This window comes from Gallinula chloropus (assembly GCF_964237585.1).
Source record: "Gallinula chloropus genome assembly, chromosome: 8".
NCBI lineage: Eukaryota > Metazoa > Chordata > Aves > Gruiformes > Rallidae > Gallinula > Gallinula chloropus.
In genome coordinates, this window is record NC_140093.1 from 25,320,265 (window position 1) to 25,339,868 (window position 19,604).

The window sequence follows — 19,604 nt, forward strand, 5'->3', positions numbered from 1 at the left end:
TCTCCCAGTGACCACACAGGTGGCAAGGGAAGGAGGCTGGCTCACACCAGCCCAGTCTGCCACCACACCAGAATCTGGAGCCAATGTAAATACCAGATTGAAAAACTCAGACATTGAAAAGGAAACATAGAAAGAGAGAAAAAACTCAGAAGAAACATGAAAAACCTGGGCAAGGAGGGGTGGGGTGGGGGAAAAAGAAACGAGCATTTTGCAGCTGGGGGAGTGATTTGACTGAGGGACCAACCATGACTAGAAAAGGGAGAGCTGAGGTGGAGGAACCTCACTGTGTTGAGGATAAGCCATGTGCTGTGTGGCTTCACCAACCCACAGCGCAGCCCAGCAAGCCCCAGGACCTGGCAAAGAAACCAGAAAACAAAGGTAGGGGGATTTCAGTCTTCTTTTTTTTTTTTCCTGATTTGTGTGTTTCTTGTGTTCTCAATTAAATAGCACTGGTGGTTTAGGGGTTTGGCAAAGCTTGTGTTACAGACTGGACTGTGAGAGTCAGGGCTGTGTGTAAGGTGTGTGCTTATGTGCTACTTGTAAGTACAGGGAATCATCAGAAAACACACATGCTGCTACCTCCTCTGGACAACTCATGCTGTGAAGCCAAAGCCCTGTGCTCTTAAACCTCACTAGTCATGCGGCCAAAAGAAGCCCAAAGATGCCTTCTCAGAGAATCCAGCAGCTGGGACCTGCAGCTTTTGAGAAGAAGTTCAAAGTTGATAAGAGAGCTTGTCCTATCTCTGTAGATAATGTTATCAGGAGCAGTCTGGTTGTGAAGGACATGGTCTTCCTGAAGAAAGCTTTCACTAGTCGAGCAGTTGCTAAAGCACACAGGGCGGCACCTTTGTGGGTAGGTGTGCTGGGAAGGGACTGTGCTTGCTCCTGCTGCAGTTACACTGAAAGGCTGCTCCTGTAGGCCTGGATCGTTGTACCATCAGCAGTCCACTGAGAGCCAAAATAAACTAAACAACTGTAACTTGCTATCCCATCCACCTGCAGGATAACGAGCTTATCACTTGTGCTATAGCTAATCCTTTCTGCTCTATACAAAAAGTACTTCATAAGCCTCAGCTTAAAATACAGCCAGAGATTGTATTGTCCTCACTGAGAGGCCTGTCCCATGGCAGAGGAAGCCAGAAGGTCCAGCGATGGAAATCCACCTCTCAGTATGTCAACATCATAATTGGTAGTTATGAGAAGGGGTGGGGTGAAACACAATGTGCATTCCTGAGGAGGAGATGCCAAGGCCAGACGTGTCTCATGCTGACATACTACACGCAAGCAGAGCACAAAAGCTGCTTCTCCTGGCTGCGAGTAAGAATTTAATTTCCAATGTTCAGTGATGTAGAAATAATACCTTTAATTAAAGCTTCTGTAGCACGTCCTCAAAATCTGTAATTGCCTCTCTGTATTCAGGCAAGGGGGCCACTCTGATTGCTTTGGGGTAATTCTTTGGCCAATAATCCAATAGAGCATGTCGTCTTCAGTGCATTTTCTGGCTAATTGACCCTCAAAGAGCTGCGAGTTCCCTGCACTCTTTGTTGTCAAACACCTTGCACAGTTTCTTTTTCTCTGCCTTGCTCTCCCTCCTTTTCAAGAAGAAATAGATTAAAGCAGTATTATAGGCCTACAGTTGCACTAAGCCTTCCAGCCCACTCGTTTGTTCCTGTAATTTGAAGGAACATCGGAAGCTGAAGCTTAAGAAGGTAATAGAGCAGAGCTCATCTAGCCTTTCATCTTAATTCTCCATCCCCTCAGTCGCTCCAGCTGCCCTTTCACTACCTCATCCCAACTCACCTGGGGAAGTATTTTACCTCTGCTGCCCTGGGTGGAATTAGGCTTTGGGAAGCTGGTGCTTGTTTTTCTCTTCAGGATCAGGTTCTTGGCATTTGTGACTAATGCCTTCTTTTGGCAGACGGGCTCAAATGCAGAGTTATAGGACGCTGTCAGCCCATTTTAAAAGGCAGCGACCACCTTTCCCTGCTCGTGGATGCAGTGCAGCCAGGCTCCTAGAACCTTCTGCAAAGCAACCTTGAAATCATATCTTCTTGTGGGATGATTTTACCTTCATATAACTTCTAAAATCACAGGCACCTCTAATCTTGCACAGTTTCTGGAACCCACTGAGAGACCAGCTGCTCTCTTTTAAGTTGCATTTTGTCAGCAGTTCTCCCATATAGTCTCATGCCCAGAAAAACTGCACCTCAGGAGCAGTGGGATATTTATTAACTTCAGCTTCCTGGTCTGTAAGTCCTCACCAAAGCTGTGTCAGACCAACCTCCACTCCCCAGATTAGGCCTAACTGTAACAGCACATCAGGAAATCCCAATCAGTACAATCAAGTGTAAGGTAAACACCAGAATTTATCCACCCCCAAGAAAGTAACACTGGAAAAGATGACAGAATGAACACGTCCTCTGTCTCAAGGACATCTTTCTGACTTCTTCCTATGTGTTCTCAACAGCCTCCACATACAGGGCACAGCAGAAGAGGGTAAAGGGACAATTAATTATTTACCTGGACTGGTACACTGGATACCCAAAAATAGAGCTGAACATTGTCCTTGTGCAGACAGCAAGGCTAGGGAATATGGATAATCATCCACTGATCTGCCAGTGGTCAGTCAATCATCATCTTGCGTTACAGCTACATCGTGGCTGCCTCTGTATTGACTTGTATCTTGGTGAGGGCGTGAGGAAAAACTAATTCTTTTACCTTAGAACCCTCATTACATCTTGACAGCTGAATACAATGCACTCTATTTGACTTTAAGGCTGTTTAGGGACTGTAAACAGTTTGGAAATAATCCTAACACTGCTTGGGTACAGAGTCAAGTTCAAGTGTGGTGTAGTGATGAACTGGGGACTGGTGTTGCTACTAGTCCTGTTTCCTTGAGGACAGACCAACACAGACTGGACTGATATTTCACTCTTGTTGTAGAGGGCCCCAGGAGCTTTAACGGAGGATGCTGGGTGTTCCTGGCTGTCAGGAAGTGGTTCAGGAATCTAATGGGTTTGGAGCTCCTCTTTATTTGCCTGTGGTCTTCTTGGGATTGCAGTAGTGTCAGACACTGAAGATTATTTGGGTAAAACTGCTGTGTCCAGACTTTCCTAATTGCAGGTAGTATTTGGTGAATGCTGAGGCTAAGGAAAGCAGGCATTTTGGGTCACTGAACTGGGCAAAAGTATTTCATGTACTCAGTGATGGAGTACCAGGGTGGCTGCTTAAATAACATGTGCAGAAAAATTTGTCTTGGGTAGGAAACCTAGAAAGAAATCTCAAATTCCAAGTAGCTTTGGAGAAATCTGTATCTGTGTATAAAGCTCCATAAACTTGCATCTGTGTGGCAGTGGTGAGAAACAGCAACTCTACACTGGAGTTTAGCTGTGCTGTAATTACCATTACATACTAAGCTTTGCTCACGGGCCTGTTTTATCCAATTCATCTGAAATGTTATACTCCATCCTGTCTAAAGTCACAAATCTAGGCTGATATTGTGTCAGAGCCATTTATAAAACTAGAGAATTCTTAATCCCAAATAAAACTTTTTTAAGGTACCTTGCTATTTCACTTGAGTTAGAGAGTAAAAACTTAATTTCTTTGTTCTGTTTTTGATCCCTCTCTAAATCTCTAAAAGAATACTTTCCCCTTACAGACATGAGAATCTAGGAAACAACGAAATACCCTCTTCATTGTAGGGGGTGTAACGTACTCTGTGTGTGCACAGTAAGGCAGCAGACTTGGGCTTTTTGTCTTTGCTTCCATACCAGCATTGGAGAATAACAAGGTCCAGCACTAAGTCAGTCTGCAGGTCTAGTTCAGTGTGTCATATTTAGTTTGGGTGGTAACTGACTTCATGTCCCAGACCAGGCTGTCCTCCCCTCCCAGTGACTTGACAGGACTTGCTGAGACACAACAGCCACCTGATGTTACGCTTCCACAGCTCCCACACTTCATGCCTTTTGCCAAATGACTCGACAAACCAGCATGGAATAAGTAGATCATTAAGTGATGAGCCTCAGCAGCCGCTGAGCTGCTCATCCCTTGGTGTTGGCCACCCAGATCTGTGTGGCAAGCCGATGCCCTGCAGCCGCAGCGCATGGCCCAGGATGGGGAGCGATACGGTGTCTGCCCAAACGTGGCTGTCCTGCTCTGAGGAGCTGAAGTGACCATAGGAATGAAAAAAGCCCTCTTCAAATGCACTTCTGATAGTCCCTTTTTTTCATAATAATCATCAATTCTCTATCAGGAGACTACAAACTATGGGGTTTGCCACAAACTGATGGTGTTGGTTGGCACAACTGCATCACTTGTAACAGTAAGACAGCTCTGAGATGTCCAGTGGCACACTGTGCTGTCAAATCCCAATAAGTCAGGCTTATCTGGAGAAAATCCAGATGCTGCAGACTCCTGCTCTGGCTAAATGAATAATACAAACAATGCTCCCTGTTCCCATCTTCACCAGGTACCTCCTCGGGTGTTAAAATAGTTACAGCCGAATTGTGAGGCATCATCACTGGTGTGGGATGGTACTTGGTAAGACAGAACTAAACTTGGCCTAAGTGTATAGGGATTTTAATTCCTATAAATCTGAAGCAAAGATAAGAGACAATTAAAGGGACATCAAGTGAGCAGACAGACCCATTTTATTAGATAATTTCATTCTGAGTTGTTAGAATTGCAGTTCATGTAACTAATGATGCTGTGGGGAATATTGCTCAAGAGAAAAGGATGAGAAATTAATTAGAATTTCATTAGATCCCAAAGTAGAGGTCAACACTGGAACAACCACAAGAACTAGTGACAAACATCCAATTTTACAGGATGCCTTATAATTAAGCCATTGTACTGATCAGCAGTGGGACTCCTGAAATCCCTTGCAGAATCAGGATAATACTGAAAGAGTGAGATTTCAAAACCTGTCCTTGGCTCTTAGTGGTGTTACTTCATGGAGCTGACTACAGGGGTGGGAGGGAAAGAAACAGAAAAATAGGAGTGGAAGGTTGGAAGGTCTTCACAAACAATTCATTTGCTAAATGAGCAGTACTAGTTTCACAGCAAAACCTGGGAATGTTTTTGAGCTGAAGTGAAAGTGGTCAAAAATCATAGAAGCTACTTGCAGATGAAAATGAGAAAAATAAATTAATAAACTGTGATTAACAACAGTAGCTGAAAATTCATCAAGGAAACTGAATAAATTGGAAAATATTAATGATTGGCAGCAATGAAGACAGCATTAGAAAGATATGATTTTTTTTTTAGTAGTACTGGATGCTGTAAGCAGAGATACTCTCATCTGCTAACAAGGCTGGTTGAACTTTTTATGTGAGACAGAAATGTGTAAGGTTTTAATAAATAGTTCTCTTTCATCTGGGGGTGTGGGGGGAAGGGGTATTTGGGAATATAAAAAAGTGTCTTCCAGTCCTTAAAAAAAAAAAAAAGAATATGTTTGGTTACATCTACTAGACTAGTTGTTTCTGAAGTGCAATTCTCAAAGCAAATATCCTGCCTGCTGCAGTTAACTTGCAGTAACAGCACTGGGAATTCTGTAGTAGAGAAAATTGTTAATGTGGTGTCAGTATTCCAAGGTGAGGAAAAAATTATTTGGGAATTAGGAAGTGTGAAAGTCAGAGGGGACCTGAAAACAATCAGTTACCAGCTGATATAAACAGATCTGATTGTAGTCTTTCAAATAACAAGTTTGGTAGATAAACATTACGGGGATGCAACAGGACCTACGAAGTATCCACTTCTGAATGCCAGTTACACCAGTCAATTCCTAATCCATTTCTGATGGTATGTCACAAATCATGCTTGGGTACTAAAATTCCCTTTAGTTACCTCTGAGTAAAACCACAATTATTGATATTCATGGACCACGCAGAGGCTGCCAAGACAGGGATCTGACAGGCCAGGGCTGCCACTAAGAGCAATCGAGTTCCAGTGCCTTGGAATGAAACAGGCATTAACAACGCCGAGTTCCCGGCGGGTGTGTTACAGGCTCCCAACTTGAACTGGTCTCCAGGGATAGATGCTGGGGTTCAGGTCTGTATGTGAAACTTGGAATCAGTCCTTGCCTCCTGAGTTGAGGCTAACTTTATAGAGCAAGCCACAGTCTAAATCTTCTTTTAATTATTATCATAAAAGCAAATGTTTATTGATGTTCTTAGTTACGGAGATAACTATTACACCCCTAATTTCATAGTAATAGCTTCTCATTTAGTGAGGTTTAGCTATGATTTACTGTGGAATTAAAATTTTCTACACTTGACCACACCTTTCATTTGATTAAATGAGGGCAGTAAAAAGAAGGGAGTGCAATTTTATCTTTTCTCTTCTTTGCAAGGACAGCTGCCAATTACCGAAGGACGCGACACTCAGTAGGCGTTGATGAGGTGCTTATTTATGTTGAACACACAGGGGCTGACTCCCCAAATTACTCCAAAACAATGGATGGCACAAACATTTACTCTGGAGGAAAAAAATAAATACATCCAAGAGCCAGCTGAAATCCACAAAAAAAATAAAAACAGGCCAAAGAGTAGCTCATGTCACAAGCTCACGCTGTTTGGGGACTGTTTGTTTTCACAGGAATGGGTGCTAGTCCCCAAAATGTCCATTTGGTCATGGAAGGCAGTGGGGCACACAGTGCAGCAGTACTGATGCCCAGATGAACCATTAACATCATCTGTGCCCAACTGCCTCCCTTCTATAAAATAGGGATAGTATTTTCCCTTTCCAAACAGTTTGTGCCCAATTAACTTCTACTGCCAAAACAGAGACTCTTGGAGGGTACTGCAAAATTAGGGCTGCTTTGCCTAAATGTTAGGATGTGAGTGCACTTTGCCCCACTCCTTTGAAGACTGCAATATAGCATCCACTGCCAGCATTTATTAAGCAAGCCCTTTTTTATTCTTTTTAGCCTAAGTAAGACTTCAGTATGGACCTGAATGCCACAATTAACATCATCTCCTCAATAGTAATCTCAGATGGTCCTCCAGAAGCACAAGATGACCAAAATGTTCAGGAAAACATACACATTCCTACAGAGATTACATCTTGAAACTAAGAATACCTTCCAATACAGTTACTGGAATGTCTCTATCTTGCAATTCAAAGGAACTGAACTCAAAAATATGTAACTTTATTACATTACCTGACAATATATGACCAAATTTATTGGCTGTTTCTAACAATATTTTTAGGTTTTTAACAAGTTTGACTGTTTATTTCCTAGCAATACACATCCATACTGATTTTAAAATGTTATTAATGGTATGGAACTGGCTAAAACTTTGTCTTATGCAAAAACTTTTTAATATTATGGAGCACATTCAGATTTGAGGATTGATGCAATAGTTGTAGTCTTTTCAGTCTGTTTGGTTGTGGATGGCTACACTGCAAAGCAAAGGAAAAAACCCCAAACGCTTTTCTAGGCCAGCAGTTGTAGGATCCACTAATGTATCAAAAAGTCCATTCTGTGTTTTTGAAAACAACAGGAAGGACACCAGAGTTCTGTCTGTTGGACTTTGTAATTTTGTATATTGAGGAATAATGAGGAAAAAAAAATAGTTCCTTAGCAACTTAAACTGAAAAGCATTTGGTGCCAAATGGGCATTGAAAACCTTGAATTCAGTCACTCAAACCACTCTCTTCCTTAAGGCTGCTCTGAACAGCTCTTCTCCATTTATTACCTAGCTCAGATTACACCAAAGTGTAGTGCAAAGGCCAGGGGAACATCACAATTTCACCCATATTTTCTAGCATCTGTACTTTTCCACAGGTGCTGCTATAAAGGCAAAAAGGCTCTGACCTTAAGGTCAAATCGCAGGGCACTTAGGTGTGGGCAGAACAGAAGGAGCTTAAATAACCATGATTTGCACATATGGACCAAACAGGGCTGTAGCACAGGCATTTCACTTCTCAAAGTGAATTTAGAGAAGAGGCCAATATGTGCCCAACTCCTCTCTAGCTATTATTTGTTGCCCTCCTAACAGTGAAAATTTTGGGGTTTTTTTTGGGATTTTTGTTTTCCTGTAATGACTGGAACTATTTTAATGAGATAAGGAATGAAAAAACCCCTGTACTTCAACCCCTACCTTTACACTGTGCTGCTTATAGTCTCAAGTCTTGCTTAAGATCACATTAGGATCTTTCTAAATCGGAGTCCCAGGATAAACCCATTTCTCACTGTGCAAATTATAATTTGGCACAGGCAATAAAAAAGCGTGCTCCATAAAGATGCATCTAGAAATCCATGCCATGTGTAATGTCCTGATTTAAAACTTCTGAAGTAACTTGCCCTGTTCTTTGGAATTATTTCAGTATGCTGCAGTCTTTTAAGATGTTACAGGGTGCCTTTTTTTCCACTCAGCAATTAACCTTTCTCCATCATCTGCTGACATGTTTAATTGACAGATTGTGAAGAAAGTTTAAAAATAAAAACCAACAAAAACCCCAAACAAGCAACTCCAACACCAAACAAAAGCCCCCAAACTGCTTTGACTTCCAACCAAGGTCTTTTGAGTAAGTTGGTGCAGTGACACTGCATTCACTACGGCACCAGAGTATCAGCCATCTGCATTGTTCCCAAGGTTAAATTCCAATGTCAGGAGAACTGCAAGGCATCTACGTGTCATCCCAGGAGAGTTTCTGAATCACTGGTGAAACAAAGCAGTAGGCACTTTTTCCTTTGTCTACAGAAAAAAAAGCCAAAAACTGCTTGTAATATATTGCACATGACAGGGCATAATCCACCCTTTACATTACACGTGTTATGGAGCAATGTCATAGGAATGCAGGATTTTGAATGGACATTACAAATTCCACAGCACCAGGAATACCAAACAGCACTAGGACCTAGAAGGAACCTCTTGACTGTGTTAGGTTTATTTTTTTGGGATTGTTTTTTCCAGTTTCTTGGAGCCAGCTATACACCACTGAAATGCTACAGTACAGAATATAAAATACTTGTAAATATTTTCAGTGCTACAGCAGACTCTTGATATGTCTGTTCAAAAACAAGCTACTGAAGGAAGAGTTTTACAAGGAATCTAACAGTTCAGATGACTTCAATGTCGGCTGAATACCCAAATCCCAGAGGCGCTTCTACCCCTCTTCCAAACAAGCAGCTCTGCTATCACCTGCTCTGTGCTTGGTAGAATTAGAACAATTAGTACAATTGTTTAATGTTCTTCTGGTCAACCAGGGAATTCTATGAACAACACTTTAATAATGCCTTTTAAAGTCTGCTTAAATAATAGTAATCAAAATACCACCCTGTCAAAAACACAGGAGGGGAAAAAGCATCAAAATGACACAAGTGCTGGAGGCCACTTAGCTCAAGTGGTGTTTGGCATCTCAGCAGCACACTGCTAAACAGGGAGGAACATACCAACTCCTCACTGAAGTTTCAGGGGCAGGCAGCCCAGTCAGGCTGACAGGGGCTCCCTGTTCCCACCACTTGTTCTGCTCCATGTAGAATGGAGCCACTTCTTCCAGCTGAGTCAGTGTCTCGTATCTCTGAGCACTAATCACAGAATCACAGGGGTTGGAAGGGACCTCAAGAGATCATCGGGTCCAACCCCCCTGCCAAAGCAGCTCCCCAGCTCATACTGCACAGGGCAGCGTCCAGACAGGTCTTGAATCTCTCCAGAGAAGGAGACTCCACACCCCCTGGGCAGCCTGTCCCAGGGCTCCCTCACCCTCACTGGGGAAAAGTTCTTCCCCATGTTGGTGTGGACCTTCCTGTGCTCCAACTTGCAGCCATTGCCCCTTGTCCTGTCCCCACAGACACTGAAAAGGGGCTGGCTGATTCCCGCTGCATCCCCTGCTTCAGATAGTTATAGACATTAATTAGATCCCCCCTTAGTCTTCTCTTCTCAAGGCTGAACAGCCCCAGCTTATTCAGCCTCTCCTCACAGGGGAGATGCTCCAGGCCCTTAATCATCTTCGTAGCCCTTCTCTGGACTCTCTCCAGGAGATCCCTGTCCTTTTTATACCAGGGAGCCCAGAACTGGACACAATACTCCAGGTGGGGCCTGACCAGGGCAGAGCAGAGGGGGAGGATCACCTCCTTTGACCTGCTGGCCACACTCCTCCCGATACACCCCAAGATCCCATTGGCTCTCTTAGCCACCAGGGCACACTGCTGGCTCATGGCCACCCTGTCATCCACCAGGACCCCCAGGTCCTTCTCCACTGAGCTCTTCTTCAGTAGGTCATCCCCCAGCCTGTACTGAAATGAATGGTTGTTCCTTCCCAGATGCCAGACTCCACACTTCCTTGTATTGAACCTCAATGTGTGACACCTAAGTAGAACCACAGCCACTATCCCTGCAGTCGTGCTGCTCTATACTGTATTTACTACACTGCTATTTTTGGTAGCAGAGTAGCTCAGTTGCTGATGCTTGGCTCTCTTGCATCAGCCTACACTCTCTCAATGAAGTAATGGGGTCAGCCTGCTTGCTCTCTCTCTCTTACATGCGTATGCACATACACAGTGGAGATTTTGCACTTAAGGATGTTATTTTTAATTCATGTGCAGCTCACCCTGTACAGGGAAGGAAGAGGGCTGTTATACAACTACTTGTTTAAGCAGAGGGCTCAGTCTCAAAGACAGCAAGTCTTTGGAAAAAAGATATACAAGGCATGTATCTTCATATCAGAATGGAAATAAAAGGTACATGTGAATGAAAACTATAGCCCTGATCTTTTAGTTTATAGTTTTTTAGCTACAACGTTCTCTTTTCCAGGCACTCTTAGCCAAAGAGAACTCAGTGAGTGCCTGGCATAGCTGTCAATGCTGTGAATTCCTACCTACCCTTGCAATGGCTGGATGAATTCTTTGTAAACAGTTTGTGAAGTTCATGGCAGATGCTTTACTGTGTCTCCTCAAAAAGCTGCTGACTCAGTTTATATAAACTACTTTTATATAGTAAAGCTCATGGAAAGACAGCACTCCCCTTTACATTCAAAGAACACAGTTAATGCCTTTTTGCTTCTTTATGCCATCATACTGTGGTGTAATATTAATTATTAGTACCTGCTGCTGAAAACCAAAAATTCATCTCAGGTTGTGGGGGAACCCTTCAACCTCTGCTGTAAACAGCAGCTCTGCTTTCCTTACCGTCAGCTGCCTTGATGGTGTATCCATTCTCTTCATTTGGTGGCACTTCCAGAAGCTGCATGACCCTGTCCAGCAAACCATGGATAATCTCAAAGCCTGGGCTCTTGTTGTAATAAACAGCACAGAAATGCCTGTAATTCCTTGCACCTACATCTGAAGAAGAAGGAAACAATTATGTTATCTGGGAAATGTCATCATGCTTTCAACTTTGCTTTTGCATCAGTTTTTGTTTGCTGTGCTGTGAGGTGCTTGTGGCTGAAAGGCAAAGTGACAATGTAAAATGGCATCTCTCATACAATCAGAGGTAAGGACAGGATTTCTTTAACCCACTGGAGTCTCACAGAACTGCAAAGAAAGATTTAAAGTATGCTATGCTTTGAGCAGGAAATGCTTGTATTTAACAAGCTCATCTTCTATGTGGTGACAGGTACCAAGCATATAGTTGTTAAAGACATGAAAACCAGATGAGCCAAAATGCAAGCAGTGCAAGCATCAGGAGCATTGTGGTGCTGGTGGGAAAGCAAAATATTTACAGAAATGGGCTGTAGCATAGCTGCTGGTGTAAAAGAACTAGCCCACAGCTTCAAGTGAGTAGTAATGTCAGCACAGAGATCTAACAAAAGATCTAAATTCACACAAGGTTCTAAATCCCAACCAATGTTTTTCATGATCATCTGAGCCATCCCCAAAACCAAATGCCTATGAAAAACATGCCACATATCACTAACTCCAGACTGTGGCATGAGTGTCTCCCATTTTGGACAGTTTCTCAAGTCCAAGCTCTGCCTTCTCCCTGCTGTAAGTTTTCTTACTTTATTGATTTCATCAAAATACTAGTTCTCTCAAACTTCCAAAACGAGTATGCAGTAGTGCATGGTTGTAACGTGTCCCTTTAGGCTGCCCTGCTGCAGTGTATGCTCTCTAGGACTACTGTGGCCCACTCTGAAGCTCTGTGTGTTGTGGGTTTCAACATCCTCTTTTTTTGAGAGGAACAAACTGGGAACAGAGTAGCAAGTCTACTGTCACAAATGCTAATTGCTAGCAGTGACATTAAAAATACTGGGTAATGCAGTGAGCTTGTTCATGGCCTTCAGGTCTTTTCCATATCAAAGCTCAAGTTTGTTTTCAGCAAGGTGGGCATGTACAAGGGCAAAGTTTGTTGAAACCAGGAAAGGATTCTTTATATCACTATTCTTCTGGACTTTCATATGCTTTGAAAGCATCTTGAGTATAGACATTGGGTTCCTGCTGGGACCAGACCTGTGCTTCTGAAGAAAATCTCCCAATATCCCCACGTACTGTGTTCACACTGTAAAGTGACCCTGTGGGATATAAACTAGGGGCCTTTCAGCTGCAGTTCAGTCAGGACAGATGTTCCAGAAGGGCATCTAAAGAGCTTCAACCACTCGGGGGGATTCAGCACTAACATACTTAGACTAGAGCTGGTCAAATGGACAGCTTACATGCATGTGGCATGGACTGCAAACCACAAACCATCAGCTCATCTCCTTCTGTACTGCACTAACATATAGTTCAACAAGTTACAGACAGATTTTCATGCATAGATTCTTTTTCCATTCTAGAGTCCTCTGGCATCTGTAGACTCCTAGGTGCTCATATCTAGATGGACATTCTCTTCTTTCTCTTCCACTTTCTTCCACGTAATGGTGATTAGATACAGGGAGAAAATGTTTTTATTAATGGTAATTATATTCCCCCCACTGCAAATAACCCTTCTGATCTTTAAATAGTTGTAATGTTTGAGGAGACAGGGGAAGTAACAACTTTTCAGTAATTATGGAGTGAAGATGGAATGAGTAAGACCAAGTCTGTCTGGTCTGTAAGTTAAAGTAGGGCAGCACAAAGCAACATAAAGTTCCATGCATAGGACTTTCATATTTCTTTCCAGAACCTGCCCAAAAGGAAGGCACATGAAATCTGATATATGCCAGAGTGAATTATGTTCTTGACATAATCAATTTGTGCTCACATACAACATGTCAGGACCTGTAGTGACAAAACATCTCAACTGGACTTAGTGTTCCCAGAGAAAAGTGGCACTGCACTGCGTGCTGCTCATAGCAAGAGCGTGGTTCAAGAGCAGTACAGTTAGTGACTTCAAGGGAGTTAGAGCTGCACTGAGGAACTTCCATGCAGTTCTGGACTGAGTGTCACAACTGTGTGGCTCACACCTCAAGACACTGTTCATTTCTACAGACATCCAATTATTTGCTGCTGCATGCAGGACAAGAAACAGTGACATCAACATTAGCAACTCCAAACAAGGGAAGGAGTGGGTTCTTCAGGCAGCATGGAGTTAAGTAGTGAAACCCCTTCCCCCACAGGTTTTTGTGGATACTAGAAGTTTACACAGCTCTGAGGAGGCAGAGAAAACTCATAGGAGACAAATCTGTTACTTCCTACTGCAGACAAAGAACCATGTTTTAGTTGGGAAGTCCCTGAGCTACTGATGGCCAGAAAGAGCAGAGCACTCTGGAAGTCTCTCTATGTGTACCTGCTCTCATGCCTTTTCCCTTGACAGCCACTTACAGTTACTGTGGCAGACAGGTTATTTGGCTAAATGAGCCTTTGGCCTGACTTGACATAGCTGATCTTTGTGCTTGATGCACAGCAAGCTTAAATCAAGCAGAAACTCCAGCACTCATACAGTGTTCTCTGAACTGTTACCACCTACTACTAAAGAAGAGATATTTTTTTTAAAATAAATTTGCATCTTGTTTGTATGTTCCAAATAACCATTTAGTAACCAAAAAAACTGTCATAAACTAAACAGGAAAACACCTAGAAATTCACAGATCAAAAAGGACTGCAAAATACAGGAGCAAGAGCCTACACAGGAGATGAAAGCACAGCCTTTTGAGCCAAGAGTGAGTCAAAACTTCTAGGGCAGCAATGCAGCTACACAGCTGCAAGTTCTCTCAGCAGTCACTGCAAGCTGAATGTGTGTGGCAGCAAGACTGCATTTTGGCACTGGGGTGTTTCTCCTGACACAGTAATTTGCAGTGCTAATGCTAGAGACTCCAGTCCTGAAGTCAGTGACAATACAGAACAGTAAAGGCTGCAGAGAAAGTATCAGTAAATGAAACATCTGACTTGTGGTCTGAGCACACTGGTTGTTCAGTCCCATCAAAGGTACCTGTTTCCCAGCTCCACTACAATACCAATCAGTAAGACAGTCATGAACAGAGGATGATTTTTCATGTTGTACTGACCAACAGAAAAGAAGAAAATGCTTTTCCTGTCTCTAAGACAGCATGTTCTTTGGGCTAGACTCAGCAGAGTGATTTCCTCTTCCTGTGAGTCATTATGCTAACAGAATTTGTGACAACTCTGAATTTTAATGTCATTATTTTTCAGGTAGTCAGCAGTGTCTTCAGATCACTATTCTTAAAGTATCAGGAATAAACATACACAACGATCTTTGTATCTCATGTTTTCAACTACAGAAATCCTTGGTAAAGGAAAGGCTGCATTTTCAAGCATTCAGAAAAGCTGCATTGTAAAACTTACTCCTTCAGAGAGTTACATGACAATGGAAGTTCATTCACTACAGGCGATGGGAATAAAAAAAGAAAGTATTAGGGACTGAGGCACAAGCTGGCGGATGTTAGAAATGCTTCAGTGCTTTATAACTCACTTAAGGGATCTCTTGTGTCATGCCATGAAACATTTCTATTTTTTACATGAGTCTGCCAAGTATGTCAACCTAAATTATATATACTTTTTTTTTTCTTTTGAGACTTCAAAGCACTTCCTGGGGACACTGGTGAAAAACAATCCGAAGGATAGGCAGCTGGTTAGGGAGATGTGAGCCAACAGAGTGCAGAGGAAGATAAAGCAGTGTTGTGTGCTGCCCCCTTCTAAATTAGAGATGCTTCAGAAAAATGACTTGGTGATCTGAAAGGGGGCACCTGCTCACTTCAACTTGTCCCCCAGCATTACAGAAATCCCAAACTGTGTTCCACATGTAACTAACACTTCCAGGCGGTCTGGGAAAATGCTTCAAAATATGGCACTGGCTGTACTTGCAAATGAGGTAAATGTGTGATAAATGTGTGCTACTGTAACAGTGTTGGATTATCCAAGATCACTGGTCAGAGGTGACTTCCTAATGGACTGCCTTCTCCTGCTGTGGTAAGGAAGAGAAAAGGTAGTGTCTGTGAGGACTGGTGGTGTGGAGGGATGACTTATATGCTGAACCAGCACGACTATCCTACCAGGAGTGACTATCTGGTGTGTGACAAGCCACCCGTGCAAACGCTGTGTAACATATCCCAAACCAGCAGGCTTCCTCCTGCCTTGAGAAGAAACATCCCTGCACAGACTTGGTTCCATTTAGTTCTGTTCAATCCAGCACACGTTTTGCTCATTTGGGACATCAAACCTTCCTGCCAGTTGTGCCTGAAGAGAAACACGTTCTGTTCACCTTGGTAAGCCTGAGTGCTGGGTAGGAAGGCAGCTTACTGGAAAGCAGTGTGTTTAAAAGAGCTAGGTTCATTCACACATGAATGACTACAAGATGCCATTTCAAACACAGTTCATGTCAGTACTCTTTTGACCCATACTTTTCAAATTATTAATTGGGAATTCTGCATGCCAAAATCATGAAATAATAAAATTAAATTAGTCAGTCTGATGACATAAGCCTTCTGCAGGAAATCTCATTCCATATGTGAGAGGACAGCACTGCATTTTTCAGTGTTTGCAGAGCTACAGTTAATTCTTTCTGCCCTCCCCTCTCAAACTGTTTATTAGGCAAGCTTAATTTTGGAAATAAATTTGGGAAAGACGGTAGTTACTCTAAACACAACATTAAAACCCATTTCAGACACTGTTCACAGCCTGCAAGTGCTCGACCCATGAGAGGGCTGCCCAAGAGCACAGGGTACAAAGCTGCTGCTTCACAAGTCTTTATCTTTCATCTGTTGCAATGACTCTCATCAAAATTAAGTGCACTACAAAACCAGCCTTTATAAAGCTGTTAAGCAGCCATCCACATCAGTGAAAGCTTTCAAGAGCTACAATTAACACACAGGAAATAAAAGTAACGATTTAACTTGCAAATTTTATAAAGCCAGAATAAACGGGCTCCTTAGTCCAAGATAAACAGCCCCACTCTTGGCTCTGAAGAATGCTGGTGCTATTCTGCCATCTGTACCGTGGCTTTCTGTATTCTAGCTCACTGCCTGCCCAACAAGGAGTGAGCTGCACCACCAAACAGTCTGTATGTAATAATAATAAAAAAGAAGTCTACATGGTTTGCTAAAACTGCTTATTTTGCCTTGCAAGGCTTTTTTTTTTCTTTAGAAAAAAAGTAAGCTACAAATTAAATTCATCACCAAAGCAATTTAGTTGCCATTTTTGTTTATGCCTTATATAAACCTTTGTTTTGCAGACCCCAGATATCTTAAACACAACCACTAAAATCTGAAACCAGATAATGAAATGACAGAAGCATTTGTGCTGCTGAATTTAAAGTAACATCAGCCTTTAAATCAGAGTTGTAACTCAGTGTACTTGTACTTCCTCCCAGTTGTAGCTTGTACATTCCTTTTCCTCCAATATCCCACAAAGAAACAAATTAATCAGTAAATTATAGACACATTGTTAACATTTAAAAATCCATTTTACAGTTAATTTTACTCAGATATATTTTCCCAGATAAAAAAGATAACTTGAAATTTTGGTTCTGTAGAGTGAAATCAGCGCAGAGAGGCCCCAAAACACAGGAAGAATCTCCCTGAAGCTTTGAACAATGAACTAGCTGCTTTGCCTGTTTCATGTAAAACAATTAAGGGTACAGAACAGTTCCAAGGCAGCCTTGCTTTCTTAGCATAGTTGGATGAAGTGGAAAGATAAGAAAGCTATTTTCATAGATGAGAGGGGAAACTTTATACTGTTGAGCTTTTTATTTGCTTCCACATAGACTTGCTTCATTCTTTACCCTCTATCTGTGCTGCCAATCTCATTCTTCATATTGGCTGTCAGTTTTCTAGAAGGTAATTTTGGAGAACAAATACAAACAATCCTGTTTAAAGATGATGGTAAGATGGAGAAGGGATTCATGCAGAGATACGCTGACCCTACAATTTTCCTCTGAATTCCAGCTTCACAGAATAGAATCTGTCTGCAGACACAGCCTGCTGTTCCCAGGCCCAGGGCATCCTGCTTTTCAGTTGGCACAGGACTGCATGTCTTTGAGACTGCAGCGGTTTCAGCAGGCTCCAGTACTGCAATGGCAGCATGCCTTTGATATTTACTACTTCTCATCATTCATGCTACTTGAAAACATTACCAGCAGGGAGTTTCTCTCATGAGTTACATCCCTGATAAGAATACAAAAGAGGAGTAGATTAAGAGCAAGCAAAAATGGGTGCATCACCATAAGCAATGTAGTGCAAAGTTCCCTTGTGTTTACCCCTGCAGAATTCTTGACAGATTTTAAGGGATATTTAGATGACTAAAAAAAATTGCAACATACCTACTGGCACTTTTGAGAGAGCATTTAAAGTGCAACTGTATCTCTAGCCACCCTAACATCTAGCTGCTTGTGCCAGTCTCTTGTGCTGTGCACATAAATAAGAAGCCCCTAATATAGTATGTAACAACTGCTACATTTTTAAAGAGATACAGATTTACTTATTATTACCATTACCTATGTAACCATATTTCCATTATCAAAAGTTTTGAGGAACCTTCTCTTACCTGTGTTAGGATCTTTTACTACAATGTCAGAAATCTCAAAGAGTTTGAGAGGCAAGGGCATCTTTCTGTTAGCAGCAATAGTTTTCAGAAGCCCAGGAAGGAGGGTTGTCCGTGCCACCTACAGGACAAACACAGATGCTGCAACTGAAATATCTTGCAAAATAGGTAAAGTTAGTTTTCTTAATTTATTTTTTGTTTTGGACATTTGTAACTCGAGTTTAAAAGTAGTCAGGTGCAAATACTGTGCTTATTTCTTATGTCTAAGAATCTTTGCTTTAGAATGATTAAAACTGGAAGTGTACATTCTCCATGTGTCCTTTATACTGCAATTCCTGGAAGAGCACAGATGAGAGCTGAAGAACAGGTAGAATTTCACAGGGGCTTGAGCTGCAGTGCAGAAAAACAAGTGTGTGTATATATATATAAGTGGAAAAAAAAACCCCATAAATTTTATTTCACTTATGAAAAAAATACTGTTATTTTGGAAATATTAAGTGATATCTGAAGTATTATCTTGATACCTCCTTGTATCAATCAATGACACAGGCAGAACCAAAGGGACAGAAATGGGTATCACTGGATGGGCCACCTGCAATGCATAGAAAACATACACAAAGAATCAAGCAGGGGACATCATGTTACTGTCCTTAGAGACAGTTTCCTGTGTTCTCCATTCACACACTTCCACAGAAGTGCACCTTCTTTGTTTTTCAAACTGGAGGAGTCTGATTCAGTAAGTCCAATGGAAAAAGGGATGGGACTGACTGACCTGCCCCATGCTAAGCCACAGTTACTTCTCACCATTGGTCTTGCAATGATTCTGTCTGGTTTTCCTAACCAATCAAGAGCTCCAGCTGCATGCTCAGCTGCAAGAGGGTCCCTGACATCATCCTGCCCTTGTCTTGCCAGCACAGGATAGGAGATGGGGGAAGAGCCATTCTGAGAATCCCATCACAGTTAACATAAAGCCAAAAGCTTATACTGCACTGCAAAGAGGAATACTTTCCAATTTTCAGGGAGGCCTACAGACTTTAAAAGCTTGAGGCTCATTTTGCCATAAAGAATACTCAGCCAACAATGCAACTGCTTAGCAACATTGTTACAGCAAAGGCCTGCTGCCTTTGAAGAACAGGAACCCAAAACTCTACCTGGCTCCAAGGGCTGCCACTTTGTCTCTTTTTTGTCCTACTCAGTATTGTTTGTGGTACTTTCTATACTGCTCAGTTGTAATCACCATGCCAAATGATATTGATATATATATATATATATAAAACAGGTCACAACAGGGTCTTGCATGACTCCTTATTTGTGGTACCAAATAGAGCAGAAAGTACATGAAGGTACTCCAAAATCCTGCTCCTGAATCTGAGCAGCAGCAATTATTTTAGTACTAGAGATAAAAATTAGAAAGGTATTGTAGACACTTAAGAGAAATCAACTTACTGAGGATGATCTTGAGTGGAAAAAATACCCCCATAAATCATAAAACATTAATACCCACACACTGATTAAACTTTTTTATTGTATATCTTAGGTCAGGAATAAAAAAAGCTTTTAAAGTTATCTTCCCTGTAAATTAAATAATATATTTTTTTAAAAAAACCAAACCACACAAAGAAATACAAAAGCTATAGGTATACTTTTAGGTATTTTAAGAGATGTTGAGAGTACTGTACTTAAACTCACACTCTTTGCTTTAGCAAAGATCAAACGATCTAGAAATGGGTATTTAAATACTTAGAGCAAT

General features: G+C 41.9%; 1 protein-coding gene across 1 annotated transcript in view; it reads right to left on the reverse strand.

The window, feature by feature from the left end:
* FARSB (phenylalanyl-tRNA synthetase subunit beta) overlaps window positions 1-19,604 on the reverse strand; it is a gene marked incomplete at its 5' end in the record, with an annotated part of 39,119 nt that overhangs the window by 3,716 nt on the left and 15,799 nt on the right. Inside the window, 2 exons of the mRNA XM_084267516.1 lie at window positions 11,132-11,284; window positions 17,858-17,975. Coding sequence (XP_084123642.1) covers window positions 11,132-11,284; window positions 17,858-17,975 — 271 coding nt within the window. The remainder of the gene's footprint in view (window positions 1-11,131; window positions 11,285-17,857; window positions 17,976-19,604) is intronic.